This window comes from Mytilus californianus, unplaced genomic scaffold, assembly GCF_021869535.1.
Source record: "Mytilus californianus isolate M0D057914Y unplaced genomic scaffold, xbMytCali1.0.p SCAF_5, whole genome shotgun sequence".
Taxonomy (NCBI): Eukaryota; Metazoa; Mollusca; class Bivalvia; order Mytilida; family Mytilidae; genus Mytilus; species Mytilus californianus.
Window position 1 is genome coordinate 118,418,247 of NW_026262701.1, and position 16,801 is coordinate 118,435,047.

Consider the following 16,801-nt stretch of genomic DNA (forward strand, 5'->3'; position numbering starts at 1 on the left):
TTATATTTAATATTCACCTGACTTAACTTGTTTTATATTGGCACTGTACACAAACAACTAAATAAAACCCAGTGATTAAATTAAATGGATCGATAAAGCCATTCAAGCAAGTCAGGAATCTTTGGTCTTATTTAATCTTGTATGTGTTTTTCCAAAAAATTTAGTTCATTTATATGTTTCGGATTGTGGTGTCAATTTTCGCTGAACTAGTATACGATTTTGTTTAACGACCAGCTAAAACCAGCCACCGGGTGCGGTACTGTCTCGCTGTGTTGAAGACCAATTGTTGGCCTTGGGCTGTTTTCTGCTCTTTGGTCGGGTAATTGTCTCTTTGACACATTTCTCGTTTCCATTCTCAATTTTAATATGCATTTATTGTTCATTATGTGCTATTTATATCTGTGATATCACATTTATTTGAATTGATTAAATAATCTGATTTGACCTTGTCGTGATATATTTAATGACGCCTACTGTTTAAAATTGTATTACTCAATCAATCAGTTAGAGGAAATAATCAACTATACAGTGCCCATTAAAGCAATTTAGACCATCCAAACAGAAAAAGAAGGTTACATGTCTGAAGGAAATCGTAAGTAAATCATAAAAAAAATAAAACTATGAAAAACTAAAGAATCCTTAACTAGTCACTGTACTTCTCTGGTTTGAGAATGATTTGTTTGAAAAGAGAGGCATCGGATAGAAATATGTAAGTTTCACATATACATGTACATATATAAGACTATGATTGATTTTGGAACATTTAAATACGAAAAAGAAAATGAATTTGTTTTGTAGGATTCTCATAACTACAAAATTTTAAAACATTTACAGACTTTGCATAGAGATTTTTTCGACCCAAATTAGGATAATAGATATAGATTTTAAATTCATTTGCATAATTTCGGTTTATATCCGACGCAGCTCACGGCAATTACTTGCATGTATCATATTCATGAAAATTGTTTAGTTGAAGTTGAAATATGAACGTTTTATCTTCAGTTTCAGTTATCTAAATAAAATATTTAATTATGAAGTGTCATAGATAAAAGAAAAATATATTATAAAGATTCAAATCAAGGTAACAAACTTATCGAGTTGATGGCGTAAACTCAAAAAGGAGAGCCATCGGTTGCGCTGATCTGGTAAGCGTCTCCTGCGTTGAATGCATCATCCGACATACAAATCCAAATTAAATTCAAATGCCACTATCGGGAGTAGAACACCATAAAAAAAACAGTAGTGCAGCATCGAATTGTATGTTACAGTTGTTATCTAATAGTTCGTTTCTATGTATGTTGCATTGTCGTTTGTTTTTTGTTGCACTTCAGTGTTTCTATTGTTTCGTTGTTTTACTCTTATAGTTGATGTGTTTCCCTCGGTTTTAGTTTGTAACCCGGATTTGTATTCTCTCAATCGATTTATGACTTTTGAACAGCGGTATACTACTGTTGCCTTTATTTACAGTGACACGTTATATGCAATGTTTAATAGGAAGTTTTAGTCTGCCTCAGCTACTGTTATTCAAATGATGTATTTCAATTGCGGTGTTTGTACATGGACATTAGTATCTTAATATATTTTCACAATCTATGTAAGATTGGACAAAGTAACATTCAAATATCAATTTTGATAGAAAGATTTCGAGTCATGCTTCTTTTGGAATTCATGTGACCCCCCGCAGTTGGACTTCGTGTGTATGTTTATATTGATTTGTATATCGATATTATAGAGGTAAATGTCTCGCTCCGTTAGGAGTTCCTGCTATTTTCTCATGTTGGCTGCAAATATAGAGAACATCGATAACATATTTATTTACTATCGTATTCTGAATGTTATAGTCAAACATTTCGTTACGTTTAAACATGTATTTCAAAGTAACAAATAAACAACACAAATTTGATGGAACCCGTTATGATTGATTGAGCGAATTTTTGCTACTGGACAAAGTCCAAAACCGGCTTATGGCATATTTATGTCGGGTGAAATGGAGGGGGGGGGGGGGCATTGGCTGGCGGTGTCGAGTGGGTAGTTTTTTTTGCATTTTTTATTTTCTTAATTTCACCTCAGAATTGATCTATATATAAAAACTCATCCTTAATTAATACACTAGCATTACAAATGAATATCTATACATGCTTTATGACACTACACGTGAGAGAGAGGAAGTTTGGTTAGGTCACAAATTGATCAGGCTAATGGAAAACAGGGGGAGATGTAAATGTGTTATATGTTGACAATGACCTCTTTACATTGATGTTGTTATATAATATTTTTACGTGCATTTTATTACTGTCCTTCATGTATAGTGCATCCAACAAACTATTTATCATAATAATAAAAAAAGAGTTACTCCACTTTAACTTGTGTCCATCTTCTCACTTGCTGCAGGAGAATTTGCAAACAGTTTTCAGTTTATCTATTTTGTATGCTTGTGTTATACTTCCAATACCAACAACAGAGCAAGGGTCGTTACCGTTTAGTTTATATGTATATAAATGAATTAAAGAGAAAAATATTGTTATTTGTTTAATAGTCAGATTCAACATCTCCAAAATTCACAGCTTTTGCCGAAATGGGTAATTCTAAATTACATGTTTTTCGTCAAATCTTTCATTTCCAGCCATAACTTGTTTGCTTGATAAATGAATTAGGTATTGACAATTCACTTGGAAACTCAACATATACCTCCACGAAACTTACATAAGACGAAATTCTGAATAATTATAGGTCTGTTCTTTGTTCTTTGGATTTACACCAAAAATGAAGAACTGGATCTTCCGTCACTGTATTGGATACCTAAATTACATAATCGTCCTTACTAACAACGTTATATTGCTGAATCCTCCAAGCACACCGAAACCCTTTCTTAACTTTTATAATCAATTTTATCAGCGACAAAGGCGGGCTTCTAAGAACTTATGAAACTACCTACTCTATGGTGTTTTTTAATACTTTTTTATTTCTTTTGATCGTTTTTTGCCATTACGTTGTCAGTTTATTTTCGACTTAACATAAAATCTGCCTTGTATATATGGCTCAAACCGCTTATACGTCAAATCGAGATACCGTTTTTCATTCTAAATAGTTTTGCTTACAAATTGATCAAGTCTCTTATGTTGTTTATTTTGATGTATTTGGATAACACATACAAGGAAGGCTAATAATACTATAAATGTTTTGATGTATTTTGCAGTGACGGATAATTTTTGACAGTATTAGTCAGATTTCTTTGCTATTCTTTTAATTTGCCAATAACAACCGCAGCTGTGATCATCAATAAAAGAGAGGCAAAAGATACCAAAGGGACATTCAAGCTCATAAGTCGAAATAAACGGAGGACGCCATGACAAAAAAAAAATCCAAACAACAGTACTCAAAACGCAACATAGAAAACTAGAGACTGAACAACACTGAATCCCACCAAATAACTAAGCTGTTACTTGAGGCATTATTGTAATTGTTGCTGCGTATACATCTACGAAGATTGAAATTAAAAGATTCAGACTTTTGCCATTGTGCATTGAAATTAAATGTGTATAAATCAATATATGTATTGAAAATTCTTTGAAATGAATAGATTTTAATATCCCATTCTTTGTTAACATGTGGATCAAACAGAAAAGGAAGGATATGCGGTATCCATTCATGACAAAAACTCAGTATGTTTACATCAAAAACTACAAAAATCAAAGTCCTTTAAAAAAAGTGTTGTGCTCTAATCAACCGAAAAAGACAGAATTGGTGTCAAAACTTGCATGTACCGGAGTATCAAAACGAACTTTGAGAAGACAATAAAACAAAAACATTTCATAGCACTAGATTTTTAATAATATCTTTTTTGACTAAATTGAACATATTCCTATTCGTTAGAGTGTTTTATCGATCAATTTGATTAATTTCTATTAAACCACCTGTATTGGTTTCCATAGTTTTCAGATCGATTGGTTGTTTTTATAAACTAAAGAGGCAAGCAAATGATTCTGGATGTACAGTTGTAATAAGATATGTTCGTGAAATATTAATATTTGTATTTCAAACTTACTTTATGTTGTGATCTGTTCATTATCGTCGCTATTTGTACATGCGTTTTGATATCTAAACAGCGGATGGTAAATGGCAATCTCCGGAATTCATTCTTTTTTCCGACGTAGTCGGTTGAAGGGATAAGCTGGAATTGCCCGCCATTGATCTCAGGATTCTAAACTATGATACCAGCGTGGGGTTTGTATCTGATCTGTTCTCTGAATGGATAAAATTGTCATTTGTAATTTTCGAAATTACGTTTCAATAATTTGTGATGTACAGCAGGGGATGCTTTTAAATATAGATATCTGCGATAAAAAAAAACACACACACACATACTATTTTATAACAATATTACAATTAAAGTATTCTTGATACATCGCTTTTTACTTTTCAATAGTAAACATTTACTAAGGGAAACTTTCGAAACAATCTTCGACCGCATCCATTCATACTGTATTTTTCGCCAGGTTTTAAAGTACGTTAACATTCAGATCATTCAAAAAGATATGCACATTCTACATTAAAATTGACTTATTTACAGACAGAAAATCTCACATCTTTGAGATGAATACGTTCAGATAAACATAATGAAGGCATTGAAATGGCCATTTACCAACGCGAATATGTTTTCAGTTCACTGTCATCGCGCGCTTTAATTAATTATGCATGTCTTTTAATATCGTGTGTACAGGTAAGTCTTGGTTTGATTTGCTTAATACAAGTGTAGACACCGATCAGTGTCGATAGTTATTGTTACATTTGTGTTAGCATGTTTGACAGTGTTATGATCTATGATTTCATGTATTAGTTGTCTCCCTCAGATGTATTTTGAGCTATTTCTTTGTCTTTGACCTATTGTTCTATGTTAAACTGTGTTCCACGTTGACGGTCATCTTGCCTTTCCAGATACTAGTAAGAAGCAAAAAACTCATAATTGGCATTGTGCAGGATTCGACAAACGTCTTATTTAAAGAACTTGCCTTTGGCAAGTGACCATCATATATAACTTGTCAATCTGAAAGAGACGACAGCTTGTCGAAATTTTGTACTTACTTAAGAAATTTCTATACTGCCATTTAAAGATATAAAATGATTTAATATGAGTTTTCTGTTTTTCTGCCGAAAAACTTCAATAGAGTCAACTGCCATGCCATATTTAACAGAGCAGCTCAGGGTTGTTATTGAGAAACATTATGACAGTTTTTGTCCATTCGTTTGATGTGTTTGAGCTATTGATTTTGCCATTTGATAAGGGACTTACTTTTTTACTGCTCTACTTCCAATGAAAACGTTCAGAGTAAAACTATTTTCCATGGCCCATGTTCATTATCTAAGATATATACTGATGCGATTCTTGTATATTTGCACCCATAGAAACCCTTTCCTTACATAAAGTAGGGCTGAAGTTTGAAAAAGCTCATAAATAATTATCAAGTTGACGTCATGTATTATATTTGAAGTTGATACGGAAAATTTTATCATCATGGTCTTGGTGTCGTCCAATGAACTCTTTTAGAAAAAAACGAGACGTTAGTCATACACTTATCCATGAATTACCCTTAACCCGGAATTTTCTAAAATATTTTTCAACAAAGCAAAATATTTTACTGTAGGTCTTTTGATAGGATATATAGTTAAGCAACACATATTTTGGATGAGTATAACTATGATAATTGAAATTAAATGAACAAATATTGAATTAATCCTGATATGTAAAGGGAAAATTTATTAAAAATTTGTATTTAATGTAAAAGGAGACAACTGCAACGTATTACTCGTAAACGGAAACGTATTTACTCTTTATCTAGAAAATACAATATGTAAATATTGAATGCACAGCTTTAAAGACGTATAGCTATTATAAAAAAACAAAATGCATATTTCAATACAAAAATGCAAATCAAAGATTACATCAACTATATAATAAATATTTATAAATAGACGAAACCCAATTGTAATCGTATGTCCTTCAACAATCTTGCAGTTTTGAATATCGAAACTAATTTTATTTTTGTATCATTAAACGAGAAGAAATAGTTGTACTTCCGCAAACAAAGTTTGATGTGTATATACACGAATTAATCTGTCTGTCCGGCGGCTTATCTACCGGTGTGCTTTGTAAGCGCAACTTTCACTTAAACGACTGGACAGATAGTTCGTGAAAATTTCAATGGTTGTATAACACTGCCTGATGATGTGAAGAAAGGATTATTGTCCCAGTCTAACATGTTCAAGTTGAGAAAATAAAATCTTCTTTCTTTTTATTAGAAATAGTATTGTACGGAAGGGTATCTTTTTTGCCGATTCACTCACTCACTGGTCAAGTCTTTATCGAAAAGTAATATAATATATCCTTGAGTGATATATTTCATAAAACAATAAATCAAGCATATAAGTGTATGACTGTTATTTTTTTTTTAACTCATATTAACATTTTCGTACACTTTTTCGATAACAATAATAAAAAATTGGTCGAAACTGTAAAATGATCCTCAATGCAAAATATATTTTTGACATCTGAGCTATTCAGGCTCTTATTAGAAAATTGCTCATTTTAGGTAGCTTGCAGTTTTAGTTTGACGAAAAAAAATACTTTTATTCGAAATATGCAGGACAAATATTTTCTCTCGGAAATACATAACAGACTAAATAGCTGTTTCTTAATATAGCGTTATGTTCTACTCTATTTCAATACTCTGAAAATAAGAGTGAGTATTCATTTGACGGAAATTCGATAAACAGCTGTTTTTTCAAAACTATAAAAATCCAATTTCTCCGCCCCCGCCAAACCCTCGGCCCCAAAGAGACGACTCACTATATAGATATACACTAAAACTAATGAACACGTAATGAGATTACAACTCAATCAGACAAATTAAGTCTGTAATCAAAACAAAACTTTTTAATATTCATCTCTGTGGATACTACTCTCAAATATTTTTTACATTTTAAACGGACAGTCGCGTGGAGAGGATAATTGTTTTGAACTCAGAACTTTGTTTACGACACGTATTATTTAAAAAAAAAACTAAATCATATAACGATAGGACTATGCTATACTTATTTAGATTATATCTTCTTCATCTAAATTGGTCTGGCAATTTCTCATGTCAATATTCTTATCTCGGTGCAATATTTTATAAAAGAAATGTATGTTGCAGTGAAAAAAGGGTAGCTGCGATGCTTTCGATTGTGTTTTCTTCCTTTTCAAAACGAAACATTGTTTCTTGTAATCTGAGGAGGCAAACTGTTAAAATCATATATTTACATATATAAACATGAAATAATCACCCTTTGAACATGCAGTCGTTTGGATAGGATATGTCCTATATATCTCCAAATTGTTTGCAAGACATGTAAAAATACAACACATTGAACAAAAACACCATTAAGACCGTATTGTCCTTTTCAGGTTATACCTTAATCTGGATAAGTATAAACACATTTAGCCTGTATTTTTACTTTTTATGCTGTTACTCTTAGTTACCCCGAAAATATGGAATAAATAGAAAATAAGTGTTTTATGAAAAGGGGTAGTATCTATTTGCAATGTTGTCAGTTGTTTCATTCCTTTCTGTTCAAATATGACACAATGTTTTTTTTTTTTTATTTTTTTATTCTTTGCTCACATCATAATTTTTGAATACTCAACAGTTCTAAACAGACAGTCGTTTAGACAGGTTGATCTTATATACCCTCATATTCGTTTGCAAGGCGTATACAAATACCATACGCCGCTATACAAGCCAAAATAAGTTCGATAACTCTATCGCTACAGATCGGCTGGTAAAGGGTCGATAAGCTCTTACATTTAATCATTTAACTGTGTGCACTTTATCTCTACACTAGGTCAAATTTCGATACAAATTTTGTCAAATAATGTAATCAAAAAAACAAATAGTACATTGTCCATGAAGACAAATGACATAGAAGTTTACAACTATAGGTCACCGTACTACCTTCAACAATGAGTAAAATCCATACCGCTTAGTCAGCTATACCGCATAGTCAGCTATAAAAAGCCCCGAAATGACAAATGTAAAACGATTCAAAGGAGAAAACTAAATGCTTGATTTATGTAGAAGCCATTACCTGAATTAGTCTGAAAAATGAAGCCTACAGTCTTATTTTATATGCCGGGACTTCATCCCGGAACTATGTTATGAAGTTGAGTATTTGTTGCGGAGAAAGTGGTTACAATGTAGTAGATGTAATGCTTTCAGTTATTTCCCCTTTCTTTTCAAAATGACAATATTGTTTCTTATATTCTGTGCAAACTCCTCAAAAGGAATAAAAATTCGTGATTATGCAATGCTTGAAAAGGATTTTAATCCGTGTTTACGATCATTCGAATTCAACGTAGATTTTAGGAGGTCCTAAATACTTAGACTATGTCTTTCTTTCAGTAATTATAGGAATCCTTAATAGCAGACAGACAAAGACATTTATTACAAGTAATCTGTCCAGTCCGTTTTACCGGTATATAAAAGTCAAAATTTAACGTACATATACAGGCTAGCGCCTCTAACTTTCAGATGATCCGTATATATACGTCTGTCTTCCTACTTTTTTTTATCAGGAACAAGAATGTATATCCAATAAGAAGGAGAAGAATATGGGATAAAAGAAACTTTTAAGGAGGGTAAACGACACGATTCCGTTCTACCGTAATAAAGTTTGCCGATAATTCAGTAATTTACCATATAAAATTCAAACCATTCAGAAGCAATTTTTTGCTAAAATTGAATCACTCACTATGACTTTGAGACTTAGAACAGCAACAAAACACTCACCCGTAGATATTTTATATCTCGAATTAATATCCATTTTCTTTTCTAATTCATCATTAAAAACAATCAATTTTAGGATATATACCGGGTTAAAAAGTTTAGCATCAAAAAAATTTTAATATTATATTCAAAAATTCATTATTCTTCTAAACATAACAAATAACAAACTATCGAAACAAGAAAAACAAACAAAAGACGCAATTCATAATCAACAAAACAATTGATTAAAAATTTTTTCCACAACTTTGTAAATTGTCATTTTAAAAGGTTTTTTTAATGAGATATATGATGCTAAACTTTTTTTACAGGGTATATAAATCATGAAGTGAAAAAAATATATAATATTATACTATTCATTGGTATGTTTGATTAATGGGGCATAAGCTGACAAATTTATGTTCACCGATTTGACTCAAATTCTCATATTTAATTTATAACATACTAAAACGTATATCCAAATAATAAAAAGTCAAAATAAACAATTTACGATGCACGGACTCGATAATATGTATCAGCATTTCGTGTGTATTTTAATCTAGACGCCATCCAATTAACCATCGAGGTGACCTCCGAAGACTGCCGACGGTCATATAACCCGATATAAACATAAACATACATATTAATAGATAGCGAACTCGTGCAATTGGATTTTCCTAGGTCTGTTTAATCTCATATTATATGTTTAAAAATTATGTTGATAATCGTTTTTACCTGTATAACAATGAGTTTTTGTAAATCAAATGGTTTACCCTTGTTTCACTTCCAATGTTGACATTCTGTTCTTTTTGATAGCTGAACACGCCTAGTTCATGCGTAACCCATCTCAAGCTAAGGGGTTCAATTGAAGTTCACATAAATACGAATTCAATGATGTCGAATAATTCACTTGCAAGTGAATAATTTATTAGCGATGTTTCTTTGCTTATTTTGACTAAACTGAACCAAACTGGCTGCTAAAAATGAATTATTATATGACTATTTAACTTTCATTAATGATTGAACAAAAAAATCTATATCTCGTAGCTAATGCTCCTTTAAAAATCTTGAAAAATTAGTCGATGAATTGAAAAAAAATATATACAGATAATTAAGCATTACAAAGTACATTTCAGAAGTTTTATACGGCATGTCCGATGACTGTAAGTAATAGCATAAGATTTATATCAATCAATCGTATATAAACTTGATACCTGTTAGAACTTTTCGGAACGCAAAGGGTGTACAATATTTACATCAGATCATAACCTATGTGTTCGAAACGCGATGCTAGATTATAAAATATTAAAATAAGGAGATGTGGTATGATTGCCAATGAGACAACTATCCACCAAAGTTCAAATGAAGTGGATGTAAGCAATTATTAAGATCGTTGATTTGGCATACATAAATAAAGTACAAAAATAAGTAAGCATGAACGAGGTTGTTGAATGTGATATATGATTTTTTGTGCTTATTTGTTAAATATTTGTTTGTTTTTGTTGTGATTAAGATTGTGACACGGTGTTGACTGCTGTACCCCTATTCTGACATTTTTACCATTTATTTCTGTTTGTTTTGTTCACACATCGTTGTCAATATAATGGACAAGTGAGAGGTTTAGCGCTATAAAACCAGGTTTAATCCACCATTTTCTACATAAGAAAATGCCTGCACCAAGTCAGGAATATGACAGTTGTTGTCCATTAGTTTGATGTGTTTGTGCCTTTGATTTTTTCATTTGATTAGGGACTTTCCGTTTTGAATTTTATAGTTCAGTATTTTTGTGATATTACTTTTTATTGCTCTTCCATCACTATTTTTTGTTAACATGCTAATTAGAAATGACTCAATGGTAACAGATTTATTTGGTTCAGTTGCACATACGTCTTATTTCGATACATATCAACAAAAGAAGGGGCTAAGAGCTGTGGTTAAAAAATATATAAAAATTTTGAGTTTCTGCTGTATCAGTAATATTTAAATTCGGTTTGTGATAATGCTCGTGAAGTTGTACAGTATTTGAAATTGAGGTTGTCCATTTAAGATTTAAAATCACTGGCCCCAGACAAATTTTATTTCATTGAGTGAAAGGTAGTATAGGCTCACTTGTGTTAGATTTGTTAATTTATTCGTCCTTTTTTAGGTTATAAACGTATGCACAACATACCCTCTTATCCATAAGTGATGTCTATCGTCAATTCCTTATTTCTTCGATTTAATTTCCTCGATATATATATTTTGAACAAAATAACTTATTTACAAAATCATTATTCCACTCCCCCCCCCCCCTCCCCCCCCCCCCCCCCCCCCATCCCCTCACCACATTTTGAAATTGAAAAAAAACTGCGAATGTGAACTGGTTCCTATTTTGTTTTTTCTCTTTTCTTAGAGGTAACAGATACAAGGGCGGGGGCATTATTTTAGATCTCGACAGCATTTATTTTTATTCCAGTATTAGTTCAATGCAAAGATAACTAAATTTTAAAATATACATAAAAATGAATCAATATTATTTACCATCTCAAATAGAAGAATTGCTTATTGATACTTGTAGACATATTTACTTCATAGAAATTTCTAGGATAAGAGTATTTCGTAAGAGTAAATTATCGGCATAAAGGATAAGTGTATGACAGACGTTCTTTGACATAAGCTTTTCATCAACTTTCTGCTCAAACACTGGTGACCTTTGATAAGCTCTTGAATACCGAATGAGTTCCCATATGCAGGTAAAGTTGATATATTGCTGCTAAGGTGAGGGAAATTTATAATTTATAATTTCAAAATTAAAACCGTCTCGTTTGTCATAGAATTTAATTTATCAGGTTACATAAAACCGCATGCTTTAATGGGAGCTTATTGTTGACACATGAGTTTCTGTATGATCTCAACTCGGTAGTTAACCAATCAGCATTACAGCCTAGATATAGACATACTTTTGATTCCCACTTCAGAACTGAAAGAAAAATGTTCTCACCAATACATTAGTGTTATATTAGATTTACTTGTGAAGCGATGGACTATGTATTTTTATGCCCCACCTACGATAGTAGAGGGGCATTATGTTTTTCGGTCTGTGCGTCCGTTCGTTCGTTCGTCCGTCCGTCCGTCCGTCTGTCCGCGTCAGGTTAAAGTTTTTGGTCAAGGTATTTTTTGATGAAGTTGAAGTCCAATCAACTTGAAATTTAGTACACATGTTCCCTATGATATGATCTTTCAAAATTAGAGTTTTGATCCCAATTTCACGGTCCACTGAACATGGAAAATGATAGTGCGAGTTGGGCATCCGTATACTATGGACACATTCTTGTTTCTAGATGTTTTTTTCAGTTGAGGTTATTCCGAAGACACCATTTAATGATTTCCGAAAAGTAACATAATGTCCAATCATCGGGCTTTTATTCTTATAATAATGTATTAAAAGATGAAGAGCTCCACCTTTTAAATAGAAATTATACAAAAATGAGAAAGGGAAAAGCAATTAAAAATGTAAACTTTCTTTATGTGCCTGTCCCAGGTCAGGAGCCTGTAGTTCAGTGGTTGTCGTTGGTTCATGTCTGTCATATTTGTTTTTCGTAAATTGTTTTGTCATAAATTAGGCCGTTAGTTTTCTCAATTGAATTGTTTCATATTTTTCATGTCAGGGACTTTTATAGCCGACCATACGGTATGGGTTTTTCTCATTGTTGAAGGCCGTACGGTTGCCTAAAATTGCTGACATCCACTTCATTTGAACTTTGGTGGACAGTTGTCTCATTGGCAATCATACCACATCTCCTTATTTTTATATCTAAGCAAATGATGGTTTAGATCGGGATTCTGTGTATTCGCATTATTTGTATATCTCTCCTTACTCTTGAGAAATGTGGAGGTATTTTCCTACCCAGATTGTTCACTACAAACAATATTTTTATATATTATTAATTTGTATATTTTGACTAATTTGAATCGTTCAGGAATAGTCACATATTAAACTATGTTTTCAAATGTTGATTTAAAACGCCGGATAGAAAAGTGATATTGCACGGTTATTTTTGGGATATGTAAAAACCTATATACTTTGTGACGTCTTCTAATGAGATTCATGATATTGTTTGAAGTTTCTAAAAAGTGTATATTTATGATCAATTATTTGAAAAATAATAATCTTCAAATACATCAGATGCACACAAAAAAAAAACATAAAAAAATAATTGAAATAACAACTAATATGTTGTTATTGTCAGAGAGACAATATGATATCTATAAAATTCCAACAAAATTAAATGATCGAAAAAAGAGAATATAATGCACTGACGATGTTGATACAAATATGGTCGGAACTTCATGATATAACAATTGTAGCCTTTATATGAGGTCAATACAGGATAAATCGATCCAAAGAAGTATATCGACCTTTAACTTCGTCCTCAGTCAATATATTTTTTTCAGGTCAATATATCCATGTATCGACCTCATACAAAGACTGTCTCTGTATACTATAGTATAGTGATAATAATAATGATAATAACAACAACATCAGTGGTACACATTGCATTATGTGATAAAGATTCTGTAAATGATTCATTGCATTCAGATTAAGGGTTTAAGAGGGGAAACGGATACAAATGTGATTTTCATTGTAAATGATAAGGTCGATGTATTGCCAAAGCAAACAAAAACACAAATAAATCGGATTATGCATTGAAATAAGAGGTGCAATAGTATTTTGAATTTAGTTATTCCTTTGCTATATCATTCCCGCATTGGACAATTCATGTATCTATTACACCAATGTAATATGCTTTTAGTATATTACTTGTATGGCTAAAAGAAAGACTGCTAAAAATATAAAATCTTCATTTTGTTGTTATAACCCAGTAATCATTAACACTCATGTTTTGTTCAATTCTACAAAATTGTGTCAGGATATAGCGATGCATAATGAAGATCCATGTAGATTTTCTTCAGTGCATAAAAACAGTCCTACCGACAAACCAATTAATCATATCAACAAATATGTCCAGCATTTTGACGATAATAATTTCGATTATTATTTTGGGATCATGTGGTTATTCATAAAGTAAGATGTTTCTTAATCTTTAGCAAGGAATTTGTATAAAAAATTCCAATTATATAGAAAAGGTTTTGTTAGCCACAAAACCAGGTTCAACCCACCATTTTTTCTTAAAATGTCCTGTATCAAGTCAGGAAAATGGCCATTGTTATATTATAGTTCGTTTCTGTATGTGTTGCATTTTAGTGTCGTGTTTCTGTTGTGTCGTTGTTCTCCTCTTATATTTGATGTGTTTCCCTCAGTTTTGGTTTGTAACCCGGATTGTTTTTTTCTCAATCGATTTATGAATTTCGAATAGCGGTATACTACTGTTGCCTTTATTTGTTATATATTTTCTATCTAAAATTTTAGCATGGGTTATAACAACAGTGTAAAGCTAAACGTAGAAAATTCTAGAGTTTTGATATTATTGCAATACTTAAAAATAAATTGATTGAAAATTTTACAGCAGATCTTTAGATTTTGTAAGAATCTAAATCTGATTGACACCGCTACTTTAATAAACCTCACCACTATATAATTCTGTACACCATATACTACTGTTAAAAGATTGGTGGTAAGAACATAAGCAATATTTTCAGTCGAAAATCTTTACGACTCGGCTAGGATTCGTTTTTATCGAGTTTTTGTGATGGTAAGGTATCCAGCGTAAAGGCGAAATATTTTAATAGTTTTTTTCCTGTTAATAACTAGGAAAAGAAGGACAGACATGATTTTCTAAAATCTCTGTTGTAACGAAAGTAGGGGTTTATGAGCGATTTCAAATGTTGTTGTGAATTCCGAGTTATTCAATAAGACATTCAATACCTTTTTTCATATATATAAATGCCTTTAGAGGCTCTGTCGACCGAAAGAACAAAAATTAATCGAGAAGAAATAATTAAGCATCTTCAATCTTGCGGGTTCCTTAAAGAGGTTAGAAACTTTTATGCTTATTGTACTTCGTATATTTTGAATGCGATTCTGAATGCATGTTCGAAGAACTTTGATCCATTCAGATAAAGTGGTATATTTTGGTTCACTTGGCTTGGGCTTTATCAATTTTCATAGTCCTCAGTAACACGATCTTCTTCTTCCAGGTGGTTGGCTGAGGATTTGATTATTGGGACCTTTGTCTAAAGACTCTCAAAGATGTGCATAGCTTGCGATACAAAGGTCTCCAATTACCATCTTTAAGTGAGCTTTTGAATTTACATCCATGAGGATAATTGTCTCTTAAACTCACTATCATCTTCAATAGTTAAGGTGTATGTAAATACATTTCAGATCTAGTTCCATCTTTGCAGTAAAGATGTTAGGTTAATTTCTCCTCATATTTGAGTTAAAACAATTATTGCTAATATTGATATTCAAAAACTTATTTCCGATTATAAAATTTTACAAAGTAAACAAAAAAAAAAATACAAACTAACAAAATCAAACGTTATCAACAAACGGAAAAAGTGAAAAACAGCTGTCATATTCCCGACTTGGTACAGGCATCTAGGAAATCGCCTGGTTAAAACTACGTTGTTCATCTTCTTTAGAAGTAGTTGTCACGGATTTGAATAGTCTGTGATAAACTTTGATTATGGTACGGAAAATAAATCAGTTTGAATAGAGTGAATTCCCAAAGGTTTTTGACCAGTCATAATAAACCATCCATATGCAATTCTATCGCAGCATCCGTACGGAATAGGTGCTTCAAAATCTTGAGTCGCACTCAATATGGGATAATGTATTGAATGATACATTAACCCGAGTATCCTGACTTTAATAGAAACAGTGAAATGATCAGTTTGTCTAAGGTGTTAATGGAGACATTTATTGTTATCAGGATCATTAACACTAGACCTGTGATCAATTAACCATTCAATGTGCGTATAACTCATTTATACATGTAGACCATAAGGAGTAACATAAAACACAGTATCAAAAAGTTGCAGTCCAGAAACAAAAAGTACCTGCTTGAACGGCGGCATGGTCAAAATGCGTTCGCTTCTACAGGAAGATAGTTTAGGCAGCCACAACTATTGATTAAAAGTGCGTCTAAAAAAACACAAAAAATTCGGAAATCACACTTGCATCTGGTGGGATACACAAAATCTGTTAAAATTGCCAGCACAAACACCGGTACCCATCATTTAAAAAAAATAGTAATAAAGATAAAAAAAAAAGTAAAGAAAGTAAGATGCAGGTTATCCCGAAAGTATCTATGAATTGGATACTAAAAGTTAAGCATTATACTAAACTCTCCCCTTCGAACAATTATATTGCAAATGAGTAAAATCTACTCGAATCCACGTCATTTAGACTCTGTTGGATAGTGGGCAATCATACCACATCTCCTTTTTTCATAAAGCTGATTTTTTTCCTGATGCTGTACGCGATAATGCATATTAAAAGAGGTTATACGAGGAGCATTTGAATAGAAAAATATAATATTATGCATTCCCATGGTGTTATTCATAAAAATTTAAATTTTAGATATTTGTGATTTTTGTCATACATATTTCATATTGGATAGATATATTTACAGATATTAAAACATTAACTGAAAGCAGCAGAAAGACAGATTATTAAGCCAGTGTGAAGAAATATGTCGAAGGTAAAATGTTACAAACTATTAGATTTTTCAAAAGCGATCACAATTTGTATTTTCTAAAATTGTTTTACCCAAAAAATGACTTTGATCACATCGACATCCTTTCTGTCTGGCAAGGTGACTCGAGCTGATTGAATGTGAGTACAGTTGCTCAGCATGTACAAAAACAGCCGTGTCCTATGGAAATGAGGACCTAACCTCTGACGCCTCGTATTGAGAAATTTCACGGTCTATGAACGTTAAAGAACCCTTGTAACTACTATTGGAGGGGTTCACATATGACTTGCAGATATATGCTTAATAAGGATTCATTTCTGCTGTTATTTCGTTTTTGTAAGTAACTGTTTAGTTTCACCTCTTTTT

The 16,801-nt window shown here is 31.9% G+C and overlaps 1 protein-coding gene across 3 annotated transcripts in view; it reads left to right on the forward strand.

The window, feature by feature from the left end:
* LOC127700850 (deoxynucleoside triphosphate triphosphohydrolase SAMHD1-like) overlaps window positions 1-16,801 on the forward strand; it is a 148,294-nt gene that overhangs the window by 40,468 nt on the left and 91,025 nt on the right. For all 3 annotated transcript variants that reach the window (XM_052204543.1, XM_052204545.1, XM_052204544.1), the window contains exon 2: window positions 16,373-16,441. In XM_052204543.1, coding sequence (XP_052060503.1) covers window positions 16,433-16,441 — 9 coding nt within the window. In that variant the 5' untranslated portion in view covers window positions 16,373-16,432. The remainder of the gene's footprint in view (window positions 1-16,372; window positions 16,442-16,801) is intronic.